The sequence below is a fragment of the Ursus americanus genome, chromosome 19 (genome assembly GCF_024610735.1).
Source record: "Ursus americanus isolate L20-20 chromosome 19, mUrsAme1.1.p, whole genome shotgun sequence".
In the NCBI taxonomy this organism is placed as follows: Eukaryota; Metazoa; Chordata; class Mammalia; order Carnivora; family Ursidae; genus Ursus; species Ursus americanus.
Window position 1 is genome coordinate 34,967,801 of NC_142145.1, and position 24,495 is coordinate 34,992,295.

Consider the following 24,495-nt stretch of genomic DNA (forward strand, 5'->3'; position numbering starts at 1 on the left):
CCGGAGAGGCAGGCCCAGCATGGCAGCAAGAGCAAGGACCATGAATGAGGAAGGTGGGGGCAAGCTACATGGGGGCCAGCACACACACCACAGCCCAGCTCAGCCTCTGAAGGCTCCTCCAAGGGACAAGGCAGCGTCCCTCCAATCTGAACTGTTGGATTTTCAGTTCTGCCTGGTGCTCCCTCATGTTTTGCAATGACTTACTAAAGGCTCAAACATACGCCCATCTGTCTAACATCAAAGGAAAGTCAGTAAGAACTGATTCTCGTTGTGAAGGCTCATCGATCACATGAGAAGAGAGAGCAACCAGTCATAAAACAGTCCAAGGAATACAGGGCAAAAAGGAGTCGGTCTCAGAAGCAGTGGTACAAAGCCAAATGGGCACATTTCTCACGTCTGGAGGTTTCTGAGGGGCCACCTGCTAACGCCCCTGCAGAAGAAATTCAGAACCTGGATGGTGGCGGAATGGCCTACCCCGTTTAAGGTCCCTCCCATCCCAAGACGCTGTGCTGCTTCTTTCAACAAGATCGGGTGCTTTCCAGACGCCCAGCACCCAACGAGGTTCTGTGAGGGGATAACAAAGCCATGGTCCTGTCTTCGCAGACATGCTCATCTCGCTGCTGAGAGAGGACTGAGAATACCTCCACACTCCACAACGAGTGTTCTCTGTACTAGAAGCCCTCAGAGTCGGGTTGCTGAGGAAAGAGAGCACTTGCCAGAAGCCAGCCCTGACAGTGGGGAGGGAGAGTCAGTAGAACCAGCTTGGAGCCGATCCAGCTGCCTGTGGAAGAGAAAAGCTGTGTGACAGCCTTTGGGTTCATGCTCCCACAAATAATGCCCCTTCCTTAGGGCTAGAGGAAACACGCTGGGGGTCTAGATTCAGCCTTTGAGTTGCACGTTACCTGCCTTTTATGTAATTATATCCTAGGGAATACTGGTATTCTATTTTAACACAAGTCCATTATAATAAATTATGCTTTATATTGCTTTAAACCAAGTAGCTAAATCACAGTATTTAACAGGACTCTGAGACAACCCCTTTGTTATAAGGGCAGGACAAGAACACGAAGCCAGCTGTGAAGTGTGCTTCTCTTAAGTATTTAGCGCACTTTGGGGGCCACTGGGCTGAGCTTTACTTTCTGCTGCAACTACCACTTTGCACTCCATTCTTACTCGGCGTAAAAGAGAGGCCACGAGCCTTCAGAGGAACAGAGATGCCTTTTGACCAAGGGATGTAATATTTGTCAGGTCAAGCCTCAGTCCGGGGATTGAGCCTCCAGATTCCATAAACAACTTGGGGATCCAATGTCGCCTCCATGCCAGGGAGGCTGAGCCTGAGGGAGGGATGGCAGGATACTGTCAACATAGCACTTTCCCTTTTTTTTTTTTTAAATTTTCTGGGCCAACCCACAGAAAGAGTGTGGCGTCAGCCGATACAGAACCCAGGTGTCTGGATTTTAGATAAAATGTAACTACCAGATGTATGGAAAAGGAATTAAAGCCAGTTTCTCAGTCATCTTGCACGTTAGAGCAAACTGGAGCTCCCTTCATGTTTTATTGTACTTAGAGAAACACAAGAACTATACTTAGAAGGTCAAATATGCTGCTTATTAAGTAGAAATAAAAGTATTCCAAAAAAAATCTCCAAATTCCTACTCCTCTTCTAAAAATTCAACAACCATAAAAAGAAAACAATTTCCAAACCTCAGGATTTAAATTACAAAGGAAGTTAGAAAAACATGCTTCATTTTATTTGTTTCATTTTCCACTAAAAAAGCATAAATATATGTTCTAGAAGCGGGTGCTCGTTATTAAAGCTGAATTAGAAATTGGTAAGATAACTTGACTTCTAAAGCTTTGCCACACTGTTTACCAGCTTACCAGAACTAAGAATATACTGAGTATTTTAACAACAACAAAGAGCCAAGTGACTAAAGACACTTACTTTTAAGACCTTCTCATGTAAACACTTTATTCCAAAGGCATATTATCCTTAAGCTCAGAATTCCTGAGCCAGCAGCTCAGAACAGGCCCCAAAGCATTTTCAACTGGTTATCAAACAGTCCAACAGATACCTCAGACCCTGAATCTATCCCCGTTTAAGAGACTGTCTCCAAAATGAGACGGGTCTGGTCAGAAATCAAGTGTGGGCCCAAACAGATTACCTGAGTACAGAACTCTGGGCCATGGCTTTGCAGGCATCTGGCATGGGGGCGGTGGGGGATGGAGACCAGGGTTGGCGCATCTGCCAGGACAGGACATCACCTGCACCAAAGCCACGTGCTATGGCCTCAGGGCCTGATAACCGACCTGCTTATGACCTAATGGAATTTGTAAAAAGGGAACCAAGCTACACTTGTGATTCATGTAGTAGCCAAGTGTGAGTCTGGGAACCCCTTAAGACTTCACTAGTTAGTGGAGAGGAAATCTTGCAGGATGCAAGATACAGCAGAGTATTCAGAAACAAATATCAAAATAATAAAAAAAGCTACAAATGAACATTTTCTTTCTACTGAGATAAAATTCAGGGGTTCAGCAGGAGGTTTCTTTAGAGAACAGTGGATAAGAATGGGCAAGGCCAAAACATACCCACTTTGCTAACTTTCCTTTAGGACACTCAATGGAGTTATGAGGAGCTGGTTGAGAATAGGTAACACAGATTCACTCTGTTATTGTTAACTAAGGAACACCAAAAACTCTGCACTAAACTACTGCCTTAAAGAACACCCTGGTGATATTTACAAAATGAAGGAGAGAAATCAACAAGTTGGGTCCTTGTCCAGTTAGTGATATCCCCATTCTCAGATGCAAAGTCTCGTGTTCTGGAAGGCTACCCAACTTGTCACATGACTCATTTCTGAAGAAAGTCAAATGAAAACACAAAGGCCAATCTGATTCTTTCTACTGTACCATGGGGAGCCCCATCTTTCCCTCTGGTGCAAAAATTTAAGCCTTGGGGAAATGAGACAAATATGCTCTTAGGAGCTGTAATCAAGGTTAAAGAACTTTCCTAAGTAAATAATCCACCCTGGAAACATGACAGAGGACAGCTAAGCCTGAGGAATGGTGAATGTGAATTAGTGAGAGTTTGACAACTTAGAGTGGGTGGAGGATGCTGGCAGGTGAGCCCTGGCAGGTGGAGAGAGGCTTCGCGAGCGAGCTGAGCAGCGCTGGCAAGGGCAACCCTGAGCCTGCAGGGCCACTCCCAGGCCGGCTCCCAGAAGCCTACACTTGGTCTGGTTCTCCTGCCCAACCAACTCGCCTAGAGCACTGCTTGCTGAGGAACAGCGCTCTGGCTCCTCTGGGGTTTCTACATCACCCCAAATATTCCTCCTTATTAGAACCACCCATTCCTAGTCTCTTCAGCTGCCAAAACACAGCTGCTAGTCCTCAACCAAATGCCCTACCAGGGCAGAAGGGTCAAAGTCCCACCCCTGCTCCTGTTTCATGAGGATCTTGCCTGTGTAAATTAGTTAGCTACTATTCTGGTTTATCAACAAGACTCTTGAGAGTCATGGTTCCTACCACAAATAAGCTCCCTGAAGTGGATCATCTCAGTGTGGACGGAAGAAGCTGCTGTCCAGCCCTGTGGCTGGAGACCCATCCTGCTGATGGAGAACCATCGGGTTCTCTCTGCATACGGGCTCCTGTAAGGTCTGCCTCAAATCTCTGGTCTCTCCCCGTAACATTTTCCTATAATCATAATGAGTGGAACTACTACTTCTCTCTTTTTTTTTTTCTTTTTCTTCCGCTGAGATTATCCTCATATGGGGCTTCCAAGCGATCACACAGGTGAGAATTCGTTTTCTGGCTGTATGTAGCCAAGTAACCAGCAAGACGGTGATCACCCTTTGGACCCACCATCTCTTTAACACAAATACTACTTGAACATGCCATTAAAATTTGTACAATTTTTTAAACCTTAAAAATGATCCACTGATAAACATGGAAAAATATTCAAACACCACCTCACTCACTATGTTTTCATGAAGTTAGTAACAAAGCTCTTTAAACGGAAATAACTCAATTAATATGAGAAAAGTCAAATGAACTATAGTCCCTTTCTATGACTATCAAATGGGTTTTAATGTTTTAGTGTAATAACACAGGAAAATGCTGGTACTATAGAGTTAACTATGTAAGAAAGATTCCAAAGATTAGAAGAAAAAGTACAAAGTTAATGTTTAAATCTATATAGAAGTATTTCAGGTGATTTTTACTTTTTTTGTGTATTTCTAAAGTTTTAGACAAAGAGACAATATTACTTTTTTGATCATAAAAAAATTCACTGAAAGTTTTAAAAACCCCAAGTCCCCACCCGTGCTATCAAGAAACTAAGCAATCAACAGAACCAGATTTAACTCAGTGTTGGCACTTTATAATTCACAATGACCAGTATGTTAAAAATTTTGGTGGAAAAAGTGGACAATGTACATGAACAGATGAGGAATTTCAGGGGAGGGAAACTCGTAAGGGTCAGATGAAAATGCTAGAAATAAAAAGCACTGTAAAAGAGATGAAGACTGTATTTCACAAGCTCATCAGGAAGACTCGCGTAGCTGAGCACAGAATCAGGTAACTTCATAAGTCAGCAGAAATTGCCCAAAATGCAGCAGAGGAAAGGAGAGAGAATCAGTTTTAACCACACGAAGCATATTTTTATGTCAATCACAGGCAGCACTTTAAAGACTAAAACTTTCCCTTCCTGGACAGAGAAGCCCGACGCAGGAACATCTTAACGAGCATCCCACTGAAGGTAAAAGGATACTAATGAAGCACACCATCTCCATTTCCTCCGGTGAAGATCCAAAGATGCAGAGATTAAAAACCTTGGAAAATTATGTATCTTAAACAATAGTACATATGACGTTCCCCTAGAGTGAGAACAGGAATTCGGATAATGACTTCTCAACACAGTAACTCTGTTTCAGTTTTTACATGTGAACATGTTAATTAACGTGACCCCTCATGATACGGGTAAGAATAAGTGAGCACCGTATTTGCCGTTCTGAGACTTTACGACGTGGGCACCTCAAACAATGCAACGTTAATGTCCCAATTTTCAGAAAAAGGATTACCGATGAAGTCGAAAATGGAGAGCCCACACTTTATGAAGCCCTCTATTGATCCCTGGCAATGTGCTCCAAAGGCTTTCTGGATGGAAGTCTTATAAGCGCTTAGGAAAGAGAAGGAAACCCCTGGAAAGCAGCTTCTGGCTGGCTGAGCATACCTCCCTTTTTTAAACAGGAAGTTGGTAGAAGTTGTGGGAAAAGAGAGATTAGCTCACAACACTGGGCACTAACGTGCAGACACAATCAGCAGTGTTTTACATATTCTTCACTATTATGTGCATCCCTATTTCATAGATTATCCCCCTTCTATAGATGAAAAAATAATCCACCCAAAGTATCACACAGCTGTATTTGGTCTCAGAGCTCTGCACTTAACAGCAGATGTAGCGTACCTTGACTTTGACCTTGGAACCCAACGAAGAAATGAGGCTGGCCAATCAAAGTTGGGTGCCTTCCCACTAACTGCACCAAAATGGTCCTAAAACAAGTGATGAGTGTCGACCTGCAAGCACCATTCACCGGCTTAGGCACCCTTGCCTACACCGACATTGTGGTTAAGAACAAAGAAGCTCCACTTGTTAAATTTATGTTAAATAAAACTAGAATTAACAGTTAACATGATGAATGGCCAGAGCAAAATGCAAAATAATCTTAAGGCTGGCCCTCTGACCTGATCTCAAGGGGAACAAAAACAAAGCCCTGTGTTCAGGTGTAAATCAGTCACAGAGGTGCAGAATGGGAGAAACTAGCAAATAAGGATGTATAAAAAACAAACAAACAAAACCCCTGGGAGGTTTAGTGCATTATCAGTCTGATGCGAGCCAGCACCCAGGGCAGCTGCTGCAAGCCTAGTGAGTCAAAAGTGGGATTTGTGGCGGGGGGGGGGGGGGGGGGGGGTGCTGTCTCCAGTATACTGAGGAATTGCAAATTATGTCGCCAAGGACTATCTGTGGAAACCATCAAGCTTAGCTTGGACAGGATGACATGTTAACGGCTTTAAATACTCAAAGAGCTTCCACGGGGAAGTGAGGGTGTGTTGCTCTGAACAGCAGTGCATAATGTTTGGTTAAGGTCAGAGAGGTGGACACAGGTCCCAGGAAGGAAGGCTTCCCACCTATTCCAGGGCCCAGCAATGGTGCTACCTCTGCCTCGAGAAGGATCAGGAAGGTGGCTGGTGAGTATCAGGAACATCTTTAACAAGACTTTGTCATCTCTTCAAGGCCAGGGTTCTGTTTGATATTCCATAACTCAAAGAGTTTCAGATCTCACTTCCATGTGGGGCATCTGAAGGGATCACACAGCAGTGACATGCCAATGACCCGAGACCAAAGGGCTCCCTGGATCTCCTCTCCTCTTCCTGGATCAGCTGCCACCGTGGTGGCCCTGTGGACACGACCTTCACCTCAAAACCAAGGTGTCAAAGCTTTCCTGCCAATGAATCCCAATATGCAACTTCTCCGTTCCTGCCAGAGGCCATACCGATTCCTGGCTGCCCTGACTCAAAACTGTGACCCTATCTTTGATTCCCGCTTTCACGTATCCACATCCAGAAACCCAAACCTAGGAGGCTTTTCCTCAAAATGTCCCCATGTGTCCATTATTCTGTTTCCATAGCAACTTGTGCCTAGGGGTCACCATCCCACAGTTTTTTTTTTTTTTTTTTTTTTTTTTTTAAAGATTTTATTTATTTATGTGACAGAGAGACAGCCAGCGAGAGAGGGAACACAGCAGGGGAGTGGGAGAGGAAGAAGCAGGCTCCCAGCCGAGGAGCCTGATGTGGGACTCGATCCCGGAATGCCGGGATCACGCCCTGAGTCGAAGGCAGACGCTTTAACGACTGTGCTACCCAGGCGCCCCACCATCCCACAGTTTTGATAGTGTGTGAGCATGCCTGTCGCCAGCCAGGCACGAAGAAAGCCTAGAGATCTGTGATCAGCAACCTGGGGCACAGCTAAGAGAAATTAGATTCCACAGGGCTGACAGAAAAAGAGAGACAGCAGGGCAAGCCAAGGTGGACAGCCAACCAGAAAGTGCAGATTTCATGACTGGAGGCATCCCTGGAGAACCCACAAGGAAGTGGGGGGCCCTGGGGCCTCCCCGATGGGCCAGAAGGGGATCCATATGGAGAGACAGACTTTCTGTGTTAGAGTGACAAAAGGCCAGGCTCTACAAGCCAAATCATCTCACCCCAATTAATTAGACTTCCAGATGTAGGAAGAGAAGAAAATCCATGCTGTGTAAGTAGTCATGGGATGGGCATCTGCTTCGTACCTCTGACTGGGGAGTTTAAAGATGGGCTTTTGTAAATAAAATGAAACATTTTATTGAAAACACTTTTTTTCTTTCTTTTAAAAAGTGATTATTTGGCTGCAAATGCATCATTTTCTCCTCTGGCTAGGAGTCTCAAATATCTGCAAATATGCATTGCATAATGACCCTCTGGCAGGCTGCAAAATCACATCTTGCTGCCTTTCATGGAAGGAAAATGAAGAATTATGAAAACAGAATGACAAGGTTTCTCTAACCCAAGATTTCATGTATCAACACTGTGCCTGTTTAAGGCAAAATGAACAGAATCTTAACGTAAACCTTTTAGGTTCTGAGAAATCGGGCTTTGAATCAAAACAAAGCCCTAGGACCTCTGGCTTTCCTGATTTCTTCATGTGAACGGGGAAACCTATGTGTAAGGAGGGGACAGAGGCTTCCTTCTCCAGACCTATGAGTTTCAGGTCGGTGCAGCCATGCTTCTCGTAGATCCTCGCTATCCAGGCACGGGGGTGAGGGGGGAATGTCAAGGGTCCCCGTTACTGGTTTTGCAAACAAGAGGTGATCTCATGAGAACTACACCAAACATCAGTTCGGTGGCTGCTGCCACTGTTGACTTTCAGCCACTAGCCCAGAACCGAGCACACCCTGGAGAGCAGAGCGAGACCTTTATCTGACATCACAGTAAGTGGACATGGGTGGCGGGTGTCACCCACAGTCCCGTCTCACAACACTGCAAGCTCCAAGGCTCAGGCTGACCATGTGCTCTATTTTCTCGCCTTCAGAGTGACCGACTCAGGGTCAAGCACAGGAGACAGAGATGATTATGGACCCTTTGGGAAATAAAAGATGGGGAAAAACCAGCACTGAATCCCCAGCTGGGAAGGAAGCAAATGCCCCACCCTAGACAGAGGCCCCAGGGACAGATGCCCAGGGTCACAAACATGTGGGTGCTGGGCAGGGAAAGGAGGCTGGGGAGGCAGAATTCCGACACACTCATTCTTGAAGACTTTGAATTTTATGATTTCTCCATGTTATTTAGAAATGCAATAAGGAGGTTCCCTTTTTTTTTTTTTTTCAAGATTTTATTACTTATTTGACAGAGAGAGAGAGAGTGAACACAAGCAGGCAGAGTGGCTGGCAGAGGGAAAGGGAGAAGCAGACTCCCCGCTGAGCAAAGAGTCTGACGTGGGGCTCAATCCCAGGACCCTGGGATCATGACCTGAGCCAAAGGCAGAGGCTTAACTGCCTGAGCCACCCAGGCACTACCCTTTCAATTGCTTTCCTTAAAAGAATGATTCTCAAGAAACATCGGCAGGACTGTGTTGCAACAGGTTAGACTCTGAGCCCTCCTCCCGTCTACTGAGCAGAGAAATGATCTCTGTTTGGCCTGTTTTCTTTTTCTCTTCTCCTCTTTTTCTTTTCCTCCCCTGGGGTCTCTCCTATCATTTTTCTCCACCTTCCCCTCTTTCTTTGTGCCTTTCCCTCTGTATCCTTGCTTCTTTCCTCGGGTCCCACCACCTAGATTTTGCCTTCACTCTATGCCTTCCTGCTGATGAGCTAAAAGGCTGTCATGTGTCCTGCTGTAAGTATGTAGGTTTTGTTTCCTTTTAGAAGTAGGGCTGGCTATTGGTGTTTGATCATGGCTGTATTAAAGCTACGAAGATTTTTTTTTTTTTGGAGGGGGGAAAGAGGGAAGGCAGCAGGAGAGAGAGAGAATCTTAAACAGGCTCCACACTCAGGGCAGAGCTCAACGAGCACAATGCTGGGCTCGGTCTCAACCATAAGATCACCACCTGAGCCAAAATCAAGAGTTGGACACTTAACGAACTGAGCCACCCAGACACCCCCAAAGATTTCTTTATTCGTCTACAACATGCACCAGAAGTCCATTTCTACTGCAGAATCTCCTTCCATCTCCCTAGACTGTGGGGTCCTTGAGACCATCCAGAGAGCCTTGGGAAGGGAGAAGCTTCCAAATGAACATGAAGATGGGGGAGGGCTCCCAGCATGAGGAAAAAACAGAAAACACTGAAACAGGATAGGAGATATAAATCTTCCCGCAGCCTGCCTAATTCAACCTGGCAAAGCCAGCATGTCATTCAGCATCTAAGGTCACCCACGGCTGTTTGTAAATAGAGTCATTTCCATTTTCCATAGAAAACAAAGCCAAATACAAAAAAGAGAGAGAAGATTGTCAGCCTTCTGAGAGAAACCATGGCTATTTCTATTATGACATGTGTGTGTTTGGGAATCTATCATCAGTAATAGGAGGAAAAGGAAAATGAGAGGGAGATGTAAGGATCAACCACGGATTTGGGACCCAAGGAGTCCTGCGTATCAGCACCACGCACAGAGAAAAGGCCCTCCCCACCGCACACGGGCGCCCTCACCAGGACTCTGGAAGTCTGTAAGGGCCACAAACCTCAAACGGGATCTGTTCTCCAAAGTCAAATCACAGCTGAGCACTCACTCCTGAAGTACAGAAGCGTCTTCAGGAAGCAGGTAACAGGAGAGGTCGGGCCAAGGGATGGGACTTGCCACCACGAGCGAGATGCTAGCACCCACCAGCCTTGATGGGCTTGCCGAAGTGTGCATGGGAGCAAGTACGGGGACGGGGAACAGTTTGGGCTGACCGCATGCTCTCCAGGGACGCCCAAAAAGTTGTTGATTCTGTGACCTGTGTAAGTCAGGTTCAAGTCTCCCCTCCAGACCCCCTAGATGCCACCCTGCCTGACCCTGGTGCCCACAACACGACAGTGACTTTGATCTCCTCCACGATGCCCACCCATCCTCACCCCAAAAGCTGACCACATTCCAGCCTGGGTTCATTCGCACCTGCTCAGGACAGGATCCCTTCTTACACCTCCTCCATCCCCCCTCCAAGCGGGTCTCCCATGGCCCCATGGGAAGACCCGGGGAGGACCCCACCAGAGCCCTGCCCAGCTTTCGGTACACTTCAAGAGACGGGGAGGTCTTTTTTCTTAGTGGAGCACTTCCAGAGTGTGGGGACCTCACGCCACATCGTGCCTGGATGAAGTCACCACATGCCAAGATCTGTGGGGGAAATCAGAGGGTCCTCCTAACTAAGCACTACTTTCTCAACTACGAAATGGGGTAATGTTATTTATCTCATCAAGGGCTTCTGTGGATTAAAGGAGATCATGCTTGTAAAGCACCTACTATAGTGCCTGGTCCATCTGTACTCCATGTTAGTTACTTTTATAACCGATGGGAGAGTTGGAAGGTGGTCTCACATTCCTTTACTGCACATAGGAATAAGCATAAACCTATGTACAACACAAAAATACGTCCCTAAGTAACTGCAAGATGGAACAGAGCAGCTAAGCTTGATACTCTCTCTGTGGTACAGTCTTTTAATTAAGCACTAAAACCCAGAGGTGCCGAAAGCACCTGATCAAAGCTGAAAAGAAGAAAACATAAAATGCATTAAAAATCCAAAAGCTTTTTGCAATTTGAGTGTATTTTTAGATCTACAAAACCATAGTCCCTCACTTGTCCTGTTACAGGGCTTGGAACCAAGCTGAATAGAATTTCTTTCTGCAAAGCCAGCTCAGAGAGGAGAATAAAAAGAAAGGTGGGTGACATGCAAACTGAATGAAATGTCCAACTACAACCTTCTCTTACCTTTGACCCAATGAGCGTGTACAGCCACTGAATGGTTTCATTGTGGGTTATGACTCCATTCATCCCATCCACATACAACATAATCTGGCCCAAAGCTACAAAAGAGAGGAGAAAAAGGAGGAGACATTATGGTTTTATATGTACATGTAATCTTCAGGAGACATAATGGCAGCTGAGATTTTCATACTGTAAGTACACGGTGTATCACGAACCAAACCTGAAGAGATTTCCTGAGCTCTGACATTAGCTAAATCTCATCTCGGAGAGAAGGTGTTGACCATGGCAGAGGAAGCAAGGGCTATTCCTGGTGTCTGGAAGATGCAATTAAGGTACCAAATCTAGTGATTGTTGTTGCTGTGTGTCTTGATGTATAAATGCATGTTTTTATGTTTCTATATCTGTGTGCAGTCCCAGACGGGGCAACCATATCCCTTGGATGGTGTCTGGGTTGTGGCCTCCCACTGGGGCCAAGAGGAAAAAATCAAGTTTTTAAAAGCAACCTGGCAGGTCTCAGATGCTATGGGACCATCCTGAGCTCATACAATTTTAATCCTTTAGATAAGAGATAAATATGTGTTTCATTATTTGCAATTCCTTTAAAAGACTTCTCAGATTTAGAAAAAGGTCAGAAAGCAAGAGAAACATCATTTGTCAGATGCCAAGTCCCAAATTCCTAGTTAAGAGGAAAGACAGTCACTACATATTATCTTTATTCACCAGAAAGAAAATACAGGTCATGTTACTACCTTTTTTAAAACGATTATTAATTCTAATTTTTCGGTTCCACTAATACAAAAAACCATTTGGATTCTAGAAAATGAACAGAAATTACGTATGCTGAATAGGTTTCCTTAAATCACGCGTGACCTCCTGAATCTTCTTTCACCCGTAATTAATTGGCACAAGATTGACATTTTTAGGCAACACTTTTTTTTCCTGGTCACAGTAGGATATCTCATTGTAGAGAATTGGAAAATATAGAAAGTGAAAATAACTCATAATCCCATAATTTAAGGATAAACATTCTTAATACATGGATTTATCTTCTTCCATTCTTTTATTATACACATGCACGTGCACACACACGTTTATATGTAGGTCATAGGAAAATGGTGTTGAATGAAAACAGTAAAACACAAAATAGTGAGTATACACTAATTCCAAGCATAGAAATATATGTGATATTAAGAAATACTTATTATCCTAGCCAACAAAAGATCAAACAAAACCACATAATCATTGAGAAAAAATTCTCTTAAATATGCAAAAATTCAATATTTTAAGAAATTATATATATTCGTGACACAATAAGCACTGTATTTTTCAAAATAACAAATTCATATTCTATTTAATGGTGAAACACTGGAGATATTCCTATTAAAATCAGGAAAACTCGAAGATGATGCCCACTAATACCCATGATTATTTAGCTCTGTTATAGAATTTCAGGTAAATGTAAAAGACATGAAAATTAACGAAAGGTAGGATGGTCGGAAATGAATACATAATATTGTCGTTATTTGCAAGAAATATGGATCCAGTTAAAAATTCATCTATGGAATTTACAATGAAGAGATCACAATTACAACCACTTTCTCACCTTCATAAGAAAGGTGGACCATATAAAGAAAGTCAAGTTTAAGGTAAAGATGTAATAGATAAATGGACATATGACAGCAAGTATGATAAAGGTGTTATTATATAAATAATTCATAAATTGATTAGAAAATACTAAATGCCAAGAGAAAAAAGTCAAAAGCATTTCATAAGAGAGATGACAAGCTAGTTTACAATAACACACAAATTTGTCCATCATCACTATAATAAAAAAATTACAACGAGGTAGCATTTTCAGTTAAATCAGCAAAAGCATTTTTAAAAAGAAATAATTAGGTATCAATTGCTAGAGAGTTAAACAAATAACTTCACTCATTACAGGTGGCAAGGCAAACTGATATAAGTCTTGTAACAAAGCTACTTAGTGCTGTAATTGTTTTAAATTGTTTCCATTTGTTTAATGCCCACTGTGTGCCACGCTCTGAGGGGATATTTTATATGCATTATTAATACAACAGCCCTCTGCACTGGGTATTGTTACCCCCGCTTGACAAGAAAACAAACAAACAAAGAACAAAAAACCCAAGGCTCTGGAAAGTACAGGAACGTACTCTAAACCTCCATTGATACCAAGGGGTGGAACCCACCCTCAGTCGGGGTGGGCAGACTCCCTTATGTAAGTACTAGGAGCCTGAAAGTCCTGAGTTCTTCCCTGTCGTAATTTCAGGAATCTGTCCTAAGGAAATAACCCTAAGGGGAAAAAATGAAGCAGCAGAAAAGATAGTCACTGAAGTGCCACCTGTAATATTAAAATTAACTAGGACCTAAATATCTATCATAGTTCTAGAACTCAGCTTTGGTAAATGATTACATATGTTATGTCCTAACCCATAAAATGTTTCTGATAATTAAAAAGTAGAGAATTATAAACATGAAATTATGCAATAAAACAATCAAGTCTTCATGCATCAAAGGGAAGGAAAACAAATGAAATAGTAAGCTTATGATTGGGTGTCTATTCTTTGGACATGTTTGGGTTTTTTCCCATTATGGGCATCAATTATGTCTATAATAGAAAAGTAAATAAATATACAAAAGGAACAAAATAAGACTATAAAATAAAGTGTTAGGTGTTCTTGGTTTTCAGAATTTTTTCCTAGCCCATCCCTCTCAATGAGCTCCTCCCTCCTTCAGAATGATAGACCCCCCACTCCAGGGAATAGCTCTGAGAATTTAGTACATTCCACCCCATTCTTCCCCTTTCCCCCCTTCTTTCCTCCTCTCCCACCCAAAACAAACTGGCAAATCTCCAGGGAAGGGGAGTGCGCACCTCTGTCCTTTTCTCATTCTAGTTCCACTGCTGAAGCAAATCCAGAGGCAGAATTTAACACCTGCCTCTAAATTAGCCTGAAGGCACGGGGTAGGCCGTCTACTCGCCTGCCTTTAGGGACATGCAGCCTTTGGAAGGACCCTGCCCCTAAGGCTGAACAGCTGGGCCCGGAGGTCTTCACCCTAACTGCCCAGGGCCTGGTGCCAGTGCTAAAGGTACCCCAAAAGGCCAAGTCCCTGCTACAGAAGAAGGCAGCCAAGTGAGATTTAAAACCAACCGGAATTTCTCTAAGTCTTCTGTGACCAGCTTCCCTCCAAGATCCTATCGTTATTAACAAATCACACTGGACGTAACTCACCAGAAAGTTCACGTCTAATGGAATTCAAGATTCTGATCACACTGATTTGTCCTATTTTGGTCATCAGAAGCTTTCCCACTAGATCTTTTATTCCCAGCCCTAACGCGGAAGGACAGCTTCCTGTCAAATCCACTGCAGGCACAAGAGGGCGCTAAATAGATTTAAGTGAGTTAATACCGCACTGACTCAGTCTCTAAAACCCACCAACCTAAATGTGGGCCAGTGAACAAAACTCACACAGAAACAAAAAGCAGAGGGCCTGGGTCACAGGAGCCATGAAAAGCAGTGATCTGCATTTTCAAAAAGGATGAGAAAGAGGAGAATGTCGAGCAGAGTGGTGGGGAACAGCCGAGGTCTGAAAACAGACGGCCCAGAGTATCTGTCCTTCTGCCCCAGGTGGACTTTGCTCTGGGCACACTTATGAATATCTGTGCCTCGGTTTCCTCATCTCAAAAGTGAGTATCTATATCACAGGGGTGTCGCAGGGACTGAGTGAGAACAATGCCTGACTCAGAGCAAAAGCTCAAGAAATGTCAGTCATATCACCATCACCTACATCACCGACATCGGTCCATTATCTACTGAACAGAAACACCCCTGAAAGGATCTCAAAGACACCAAGCAGGGGAACAGACCCTCTGCTTGAGGCCAAGTCATAAAAATTTCTCCTGCATTTTGCTCCAGACATTTTGTAGTTTTACTCCTTCAGATATATGATCCATTCGGGGATAATCTTTGTGTAACTTGTGAGATTTAGACGGAAATTCATTTTTTTCCCATACAGATGTCCATTTGATCTAACACCTTTTGAAGAGACTGTTGTATTTATTGCACTGCTTTTGCAAATTGGTTAAAAAAAAAAAATCACCGGCTCTGCTTGTGTGGCTCTATTTCTGGACTCTGTTCCATTCCTCTGTCTCTCCCTCTGCCAATACCACATTATCTCGATTACCGTAACTAGAGTAAGTCTTATCATCAGGTAGTAGGATTCCTACAATTTCACTCTTTTTCAAAATTGTTTGGGGTGTTCCTGTCCTTTGGCCTTTTCATATAAATTTTAGGAACAGCTTGTCTAAAATCTACAAAAAATCTTCCTGGAAGTATTATGACAAATACATGAAGTCTACAGATAAACTTTGAGAACCGACATCTTTGCTAGGTTGACTCTTCTAATCCATGAACCGTCATGTCTATTAATTTAAATCATCTGACTGCTTCCATCAGTGCTTTGTAGTTTACAGATTCTGTACGTGACTTTTTGCTAATTCTTAAGTCTTCCTCATTTTTTTGGAGGTATTAGAAATTACATTTTAAAAACTTTTCCATTCTCAACTGCTTATCACTAGCACGTAGAAATAAAATTGATTTTTGTCTGTTGACCTCATATCCTGTGACTTTGTTAAAATGTATTAACGCTTGCAGTTTTTAGGTTTTGTTTTTGTAGATTTTCGAGACTTTCTACTTAGACAGTAATGCTGTCTGTGACCAAGAACAATTTCATTTTTTCCTTCCCAATCTATAACCTCCTTCATCCTCCTTGCCCGACCACAAAGGTTTAAGATTTTCAGTACAAAGTTCAACAGAAGTGGTAAAGGTGGACATCCTTGCTTCCTCTCAATAATTGGGAGAAAGCATGTAGTCTTTCACAATTATGATATTAGCTGTAGGTTTTTTTATATTGCCCTTTGTCAAGGTGAAGAAGTTCCCCTCAATTTCTAGTTTGCTAAAGTTTTTTTTTTTTTTAATAAGTGGATGCTGAATTTTGTCAAATGCTTTTTCTATTTCAACTAATAGGATCATGTGGTTTCTTCACGCTGTGAATGTGGTGGGTTACACAGAGTGAACTTCAAATATTTGAACCAGCCTTGCATTCCCTCTTGGCCATGGTGCATTATTCTTGTTATATATTGCTGCGTTTACTAATATTTGCTGAGGATTTTTGCTGCTTGGTTCATGAGAGATATTGGCCTGTAGTATCCTCTCTGTCTCATCTCATAACGTGGTAATTCTGGCCTTATAAAATGAATTTTGGGAAGCATTCCCTCCGCTTCTATTTCCTGGAAGAGATCATATAAAATTGGTTTTATTTTGTCTTCAAATGTTTAGATTCACCAGGAAAATATTTGGGTCTGGAGATTTCTTTTTAAGAACATTGGTAACTGCAAATTAAATTTCTTTAGTAGACACTGTTAATAACAGTTAAAATAGGGCTAATCAGGTTATCCATTTCACCTTGTGGGACCATTGGTAGTGTGTGGTTTTTAAGGAATTGGTCTACTTCATCTAAGGTATCAATTTTATGTGCTTAGAGTAGTTTATAGTATTCTATTACTCATCTAATGTCTGCGGGGTCTGTCATGATAGTCTCTCTTCATTCCAGATGTTGGCAAATAGTGACTTTTCTTTTCCATCATCATTATTGCTGGTCATTTTTCTTTTCAAAAAAGTTATCTTTTTGTTTCACTGATTTTTTTTTACTGTTTTTCTGTTTTCAATTTCACTAGTTTCTACTCTATTACTTCTTTCCTTCTACTTGCTCTGGTTTTTCTTTTTCTTATTTTTGGTTTTTTAAGGTGAATATTTGTATTATTTTTTTTCTAACATAAGCATGTAATGCTAAAATTTTCCCTCCATGCATTACTTCAACTGGATCTCTCAATTTCTGATATTTTTATTTCCAATTTTTTCAAAATATTTTCTAACTTCCACTGGGAAGTTCTCTTTGACACAGGGATTATTTAGAAGTATGCTGTTTAATCACGAAGCGAACGGAAATATTCCTGTTACGTTTGTTATTTATAGCTTAATCCTATTATGGTCAGAAAACTCATTATAGGGTTTTCTTTCTTTTAAATTTGCTCTAGTCTGCCTTCTGACCCCGGAGGCAGGCCATCTTGGTAAACGTTTTACGCACACTGCAAGACCGTGTGTGCCTCCCTGTAGTCGGGTGGAGTCCGCGAAGACTCTCGAGAAGAGCTGGTTGCGGGCGGGCGGGCGGGCGGGGGGTGGGGGGGCTGTTTAGCTCCTCCATAGCTTTGCTGATTTTCAGTCTACCAGTTCTATATATCACCAAAGAGAGGAATGTTCACGTCTCCAACTATAACTGACCATTTTCCTTTTCTTATTTCAGCTAAGTTTCTGCCTTACGTGTTGAAGCTCTATAGGTTTTCCATTTCTGGGTGAACTGACCCTTTCATCATTATAACGTCCTTTGTCTTTTTTTTTTTTTTTTTTAACGTCAAAGTCTACCTTCTCTGATGTTAACATAGCCTTCTTTTGATTAATGTTTGCATGGTATTTATTTCTGTATCCCGTTGCTTGAAAACTACCTACGGCATTATCATTAAAGTGGATTTCCTGTAGGCAGCATTTAGTGGGGTCCTGTTTTCATTTTGATTATCTCTGCCTTTTAATTGCCATGATTAAGCCAGTTATGTTTAATTATTGGTGCATCTAAGGTCAGGTTTATCATTTCTAATTGTTTACTGAGCTCATCCAGTAAGCTTTTTATTTGGTTATTATATTTTTCATTCCTATATTTTCGATTTGGTTCTTCTTTAGATCTTCTGTATCTTTCTTTGCTTAGGCTTTCTATCTAAGTGTCACCCTTTCTTCCTGATGCATTTTTAGAATGGCTGCTTTAAAGTATTTGAAAAATCTAATATCGATGTTGCCTTGGCACTGGGGTCTGTTGATTTATCTTTTCCCATGCAAGTTGAGATTTTCCTAGTTTATTGTATGCCAAGTAATTCTGGCCTATTTCCTGGACACTTTGAAAATTTTAAGACTCTGGGTTTTGTTTAAATATTACAGAAAATGTTGACATTTTTGTCCCAGCAGGCAACCAACCTGGTTCAACTCAAGCCACAAGTTCTGACCTGCCTTTCATGGGCTCTGGTCCTAATGCCAGTTCTGTTTTCAAAGTTCTTACTGTGCTTTTTGATTGATCCGGCATGTGTCCCATCCAGTTTGAGACTTGGACATGACCCACCTTGTTGTTTCAGTCTCAGATTCTCCGGTATGCCGTTTAGGGTCAGACTTAGGCATGTACAGTTTGTAGGAACCCAAGACTTCCTAAGAAAAAGTCTCCAGGTGACTTTCCTGAGCTTCTCCTTCGATGTCTCCCTGATACTTTTAGGCTCCCGGGGCTCCCCATCAGCCAGGACACTGGGCCATCAAATGCCCTATTCTGCCCCTTACTTTCTGTGACTATGTCCTCCTCTGGAGCCAAGATGTGGGAGAACCAAGGGAAAAAAACAACAACAGAAGTTCACCTGAACCTCCTGGGCCACAGTTCTATCAGAGAAAAAGGTTATGCCTCCCTCCAGGTTTCAAGTGTTGCAGACCCCGCTGTTCGCACATTGCCCTGGCTGTTCTCACCCTGCCATTACCTAGGGGGCTGGGGCACAATGTAACATAGAAAGGAATAACAAACATGGGCAGCTTTTGTACTCTGAGTGTTTGCAGTCCTTTTTCCTCCTACTCAAGGCAAAAGCAGAAGGCTTCTTCTGGAATGCTCTCTGTCCACACAAATGCCCGCTTCTGAGTTTCAGGCTGATTGTGGAGTCCAGATCAGAGAATACAAGAAAAATGTTAAAATGTTAAAAGTACCATCAGTTCAATGCTATTTCACAATCTAGACTTCTTCCCTCACCTGCCACTCTTCCGAGGCCTTGACTGTTGCCCTGTGTGTTTGCTCCAGCATTACAGCTGCATTTAATGGGTCGCGTGTGCTCATTCCATCTCACCCCGAACCAAATCTCCTCCTTCCTCCTCTGCTTTTAGAATAAGAACTGCAGCAGCACCATAGGAGGAAGGTGGCCTGGAGAGCGCACATCCTGTGGGGTGGGGGCGGGGAGTGTGTCCACCAGAACTTGGCCTCTGCAGTCTAACCCCATGGTTTTCAATCCTTTCTCTCTCCTTCCTTTCTCCTCCTTCCCTCCCCCCTCATTTTTACTTTCTTTCCTTTCTTCCTCTTTTATTTTCCTTCCTTTTTTAAAGCTAGAGGTCTTTCACTCCAAGAAGCTCTTAAAAATAATCCAAACACGGTTAACAGATGCTTTGCTGGATTTTGACTGCTTCCCCCACCGCACTGGAACCCCTACCGCACCCTGCCTACTGCACACAGCACCCGGTCACCCAGGCTAGGTACTGGAGCTCAGGTGCAAACCTGCATCTTCAAGCACCCCCCGTGAGTCAGAAAAGCAGCCTAGTGAATCCAGACCAGCAATATTTTTTTTTTCAGGAAACAGAATAGAAAATAGAGTGCATTTCATTTATTCAAATAAGGACTATTTTTATTCTATTATAAATAAACAGGAATCTTTTTTCCTGTAGGTGTCCAGCCACAAAAGTTTAGAATCTCCTCCTCCAGACTCCTTCCCTTCCCTTATCTTCCACCTGCATCCACATGAGTCACCTAATTCCCTCAATTTGTCTTCTGAAACAGGCTGCAAATGCATCTTGTCTTCCATCACTGCCTCAGGTCCAGCTTTCGTTGTCTTTCTTGAATGACAGCTGCTGGTGTCCCTACGTTGACTCCCACTCTTTAGCTAATCCACAGTAGATGTTGTTACCACCCAATTTTCCAAAGCATCAAATGTCTCAGCTGAAGCTGGAAAACCTTCCAGCTCCCTCCTACCTCAGGACGAGGCCCGGGCCCCTCACCTCCCCAGCCAATCTGCCAGCCTATTGGCTTTTGGCGCAGACCCCCCGGGCTCCTGTGCCTCTGAATCTTCTGCCACCATCTAAGGGCTTCAACGCAACCCTATCAGCCTTGAATTCATAACCCATGCCTCGCATTTAAGAGAAGTCCTTACGTATAAAATACACATTCGTTTTACAAACCAGAGCTAGATGTAAATTTTCTAAAAAAAAAAAAAAAAAAAAAAAAAAAATTTCTTACACCCCAGAGACATACAAGAAAACAATTCCAAATCAGTCATTGGCCTGCTTGTTCATGTCCTTTCCTTTGGCCAAAGATGCCAAAAATGCCGTGGAAGAAGCTGGAAGGTAATTCCTTCCCAGCAGAGTCACTCTGACTTTTTAAACAAAGAGCTCAAACACTGCTGCCCCATGTAGTCTTTTAATAAACCCTTCACCCATGCTTTCCTCTTATTCAGTGTTAGTGACATTATAGGTCACACATGTTCTGGAAACAGATTCAGGAGCTACGTTACCTTCTTAGGGGAGTTCCTATGACTTACGCCTACATTTTTTTTATTATTATTATTGTATGTTGGTCACCATACAGTACATCATTAGTTTTTGATGTAGTGCTCCATGATTCATTGTTTGCGTATAACACCCAGTGCTCCATGCAATGCGTCCCCTCGTTAATACCCATCACCGGGCAAGCCCATCCCCCCACCCCCCCTCCCCTGCAGCCCTCAGTTTGTTTCCCAGAGTCCATAGTCTCTCGTGGTTCATTTCCCCTTCTGTTTACGTATTTTAAATACAACATTGTTGCTGTTGTTTAAAGTGCTGTTATAAGTATGGCTATATCACACAATTTATTCTAAAACAGCTCTTTTACGTCCTAGATAAGCCTTGGTTTGTAAACTAAGTATCCAGGGACATAGTTGACCCTGCAGTTCCATCATGAAACAAAAGATGCTGCCTCCTGAAGTCGGAGTATTTCAATTTACCTTTTTTCTACAGCATCATCCTACTACTGTTTTTTTTTTTTTTTTTTTGGCATGTTTGGGTAACTTTTCGTTTTGAAAGAATTACAAAATTACCAAAAAAGCTGCAGGAATAGCACAAGGAACACTTATTTACTTGTATACATTTTACCCGAATTAATCATTTACATGGTATACTGTGTACTTTATCGTTCTCTTTCTCTGAGATTTTTTAAATTTTTCAATTAAAAAACGAGTATGTTTAAGGTGTACAACATGATTTGCTAGACATACAGTGAAATGATCACCACAGTCCAGCTGATCAGTGTATCTCCTTGCGAGGTTCACGTCTGTGTGTGCTGAGAGCACCTGAAACCTACTCTCTCAGTCTATCTCAGGAATTTAACAGCATTAACTAGAGTCAGGCTTGTCCGTTAGATCACCAGACGTATTTATTGCCCTTACCCATTCTTGAGTTTCTCTTCACGAAAGCAGGAGGGAGGAAAGCCTGATCTACAGCCATTTCCTAAGATATCTTACCAATTGAAAATGTGACTGCAAATCACTATTTATTTAACCCAAAGTAGAGAAAAATAAGCTGTATGAAAAATTAAAGAAAAATAGCCTCATCTCAAGGGCAACTATCTGCTACTAGCAACTATTACTGGTCACGAAGGTATTTCCTGGAGGTGGGGGAGGCTGACCTGCAACTTGCCCATCGGGGGTGAAGATGGATGTTGCCGTGTGGTCAGACACCATCAGTTCCTCCTGGAGGCAGATGTAAGCACAAGACTGACCCGGCTTTCTTCAGCCAGAACCCTGTGGGGGCTCCGAGAATCTGCAGGGAGACTGCTTAAATCCAAGTTATCTCCATGGAGGGGAAAACCCCTACTACCACTCAAACCTTATCTTCTGGGAAGGGCTAATTCATCTCAGACTCCAGATTCCAACTTCTTTGAATCAGACCATTAAAACTTACTCTTCTTAATACTGAAATGGATTTGCCAATCCCCAATTTCCATTATTCTCCAAAGTCCGCAAGAAATAGTGAAAAGAGGTCGATAACGTTGACATTCTTGGAACTAAGGGGAGACCGTGGAGTCTGAGTTATTATTATGCTCTTCCACTTAACTGTCCGCCCTCAGTAACAAGCCCGGGCCCAGTTTTCCCCAAGGGCAACTGTCAAAAAAATACTCTTTCAACACTGATTACCACATGAAAATTAAGGAGAATAAGCTGCCAATTCTAGACTGGAGACAAGAATGTAATCAGCACAAAGAGCTCCAACAAGGTGTCAAAGTTTTGAGTCCCCAGCTGACATTTAGAAGGATTTGCAATGCAAATTTTCTGAAGCACTCTTAGAAAAATGACTAACCTCCCCTCACCCCTGAATGCCCAAAAGGTCCCCAAGATAAGTTTTAAAGTAAATCAGACCTAAGAGCCTTGCTTAACACTTGCGAGCTTCACCAGTAACACCCAGAGAAGGGAGGAGGGCCTTCCACCCAGGCTCCCTAGAACAGGATCATTGGCCTGGTTCTTTCTGATAGATCTTCCCACCAGGTCATTATGCAGCCCAGCTGTGTCCGCATCCAATACCACTCGCACAGGACCGAGTTGTTGCTGGTCTATTCCTTCACCTTCCAACCAGCAGCAGAGTTCAAACCCGTTTCTGATGCTCAAAGTTTAAAAGGCCTTCCCCAGCCATCAGTACAGGAACAGCCTCATTACCGCCAGGTCTACTGTGGCCTCAATCACCCCTAGGCTCCCTGGCCTCTCTCAGTCTCTGCCATTCCACATTACCCCATTTTTTAGATAAGGAGAAACCAAAGGAATAAAGATAGGTTTAATACATTAGCAGCTTTTCAGCTTCTAAAAAGTTTTGGCAGACCCCTAATTTCTCTATGAAAAGAAGAGTCCCTCTAATAATGCGTTCTATGATGATCTTCCAGAACTTTTAGCCAGTGACCTCAGAGCAGACGTGCATGCCCTTCCCAAGGCATCTCAGAGCCAGAGATAAGCTAAACCAGAGACTCCACAGGCCCAGCAGTGACCCACCCATCCTGCTCATCTCCTGCTCTCCCTCTAAACCCTGCTCTTCCCCACGGGGACCCGGGGTGGCCCCATGAGTCCATGACAAGGGCTTGCTTGAGAATGCCTCTGGAGAAGCAGCTCCTCCCCTGACCTAGGGAGGGTACACGCAGGAGGCAAAACACAAGGGGTACCACCGTCTGAGTGGCTTACCTCGACTCTGGGATGACAGAGGCCATAGGCACGAGGCTTGGAGGGAGCACTTAGACCCAAGCGGGGTGGGATGAAGTGGGATGGAGCTCATAAACACCCCAATTTAGAGAAGGGTGGGGTTGGTATGAGCCTAATCATGGAAGAGGGCAACAGAATCATACCTTAAAGGCTGGGGCACCCTTCACTGCAAGAAAACAGAGAGCTTCCAGGGCATGAGAAGAGAGAAAGTACATCGATGCTTCCCCTGATTTCTGCTTTCAGGACAGTGTAGCACCAATGAAAATTCACAGAACTGGGACCCAGGGAGAAGTTGTTTTCCATGTTGCCGCCACCAATTCCTAGTTCTAAACAAGTGCAACTTATCCAGCCTGGGCCTCAGTTTGCACATTTCTAAAACGGAGGGTAAGTCCCACCTGGATCCCCAGTTGTAAAGATGAGACGAGGTTCTGTATTAGCCCAGCACACGGCTGACGGTCCAGCGGTCCTTGCCAGTGTGGTTGTTGAACTACATCTCTGGGCTTCAGCTTTGTCATCTGGGAGATATAAGGGTTTAACCTGAAGACCTCCTAAGCCCCCGCCCAGCTCCAAAATTCTCCCTTCTCATAACATTACTCCAAAGCCCCTTGTGGGGATGTAATATGAAGTGTCTGGCACCAGGGGGAGCACTTCTAATGGACTGCTAACCCAGGCCACCAAGATGCAACTCCAGAAAACTCAGAAATATACTTCCAGGCATTAAAGCAATCACAGTATATCCCAGTATACTAATTCTGTACTTCTATTTAGAATTTCAACACCTTTAGGATTTTAACTTCCTAAAAAAAAAAAAAAAAGAAAGAAAGAAAAGCCTGTCTTACTAAACTTCCAAACTTACTAAGATTCTACCAACTACTGGTGAGTCTGCGTCTACAGGGGACTGGCCACTGGCCCCCTCCACGGTGCTGGCCCTCTTCAAGGTGTTGCCTCTGCAGGACCTACAAGGAACCTGTGTCCTGTAATTACCTCGGATGCCAGTATCCCAGGCAATGATCCTCCTCAGGGCTCTCAGGCAGGGCTGCAGGGGAAACCCATTGCCTGGGAAGCCTTAAACCGCTGCTCCCGACCCCTAGAGCCCCACCTCAAGCAACCCCTGGGTCCTGGGTGTGGATCTGGCATCCAACGCTGTCAAAGGTCCGCAGGTGTTTCTCCTGAGCAGGCAGGGATGTGAACCACTGGTGGGCACTAAACTAGTCATTACCTAGGAGATGTGTTTGGGGTAGGCTCTCTCCCAGCTCACTCGCTCTCAGTACTTGTTTTGAACCAAAACCAAACTCAAAGGCAAACACGGAAAAAAACAAATTCCCGTGTCCAACAATAACAGTTGCTCCATGTTTTCCAATGGGGCAGAGGACTGTGGATAGG

At 43.4% G+C, this 24,495-nt stretch overlaps 1 protein-coding gene across 22 annotated transcripts in view; it reads right to left on the reverse strand.

Moving 5' to 3' along the window:
* Positions 1–24,495, reverse strand: part of FHOD3 (formin homology 2 domain containing 3) — a 450,733-nt gene that overhangs the window by 175,343 nt on the left and 250,895 nt on the right. For all 22 annotated transcript variants that reach the window (XM_045777869.2, XM_087869863.1, XM_045777879.2 and 19 more), the window contains one exon: positions 10,986–11,080. In XM_045777869.2, coding sequence (XP_045633825.2) covers positions 10,986–11,080 — 95 coding nt within the window. The remainder of the gene's footprint in view (positions 1–10,985; positions 11,081–24,495) is intronic.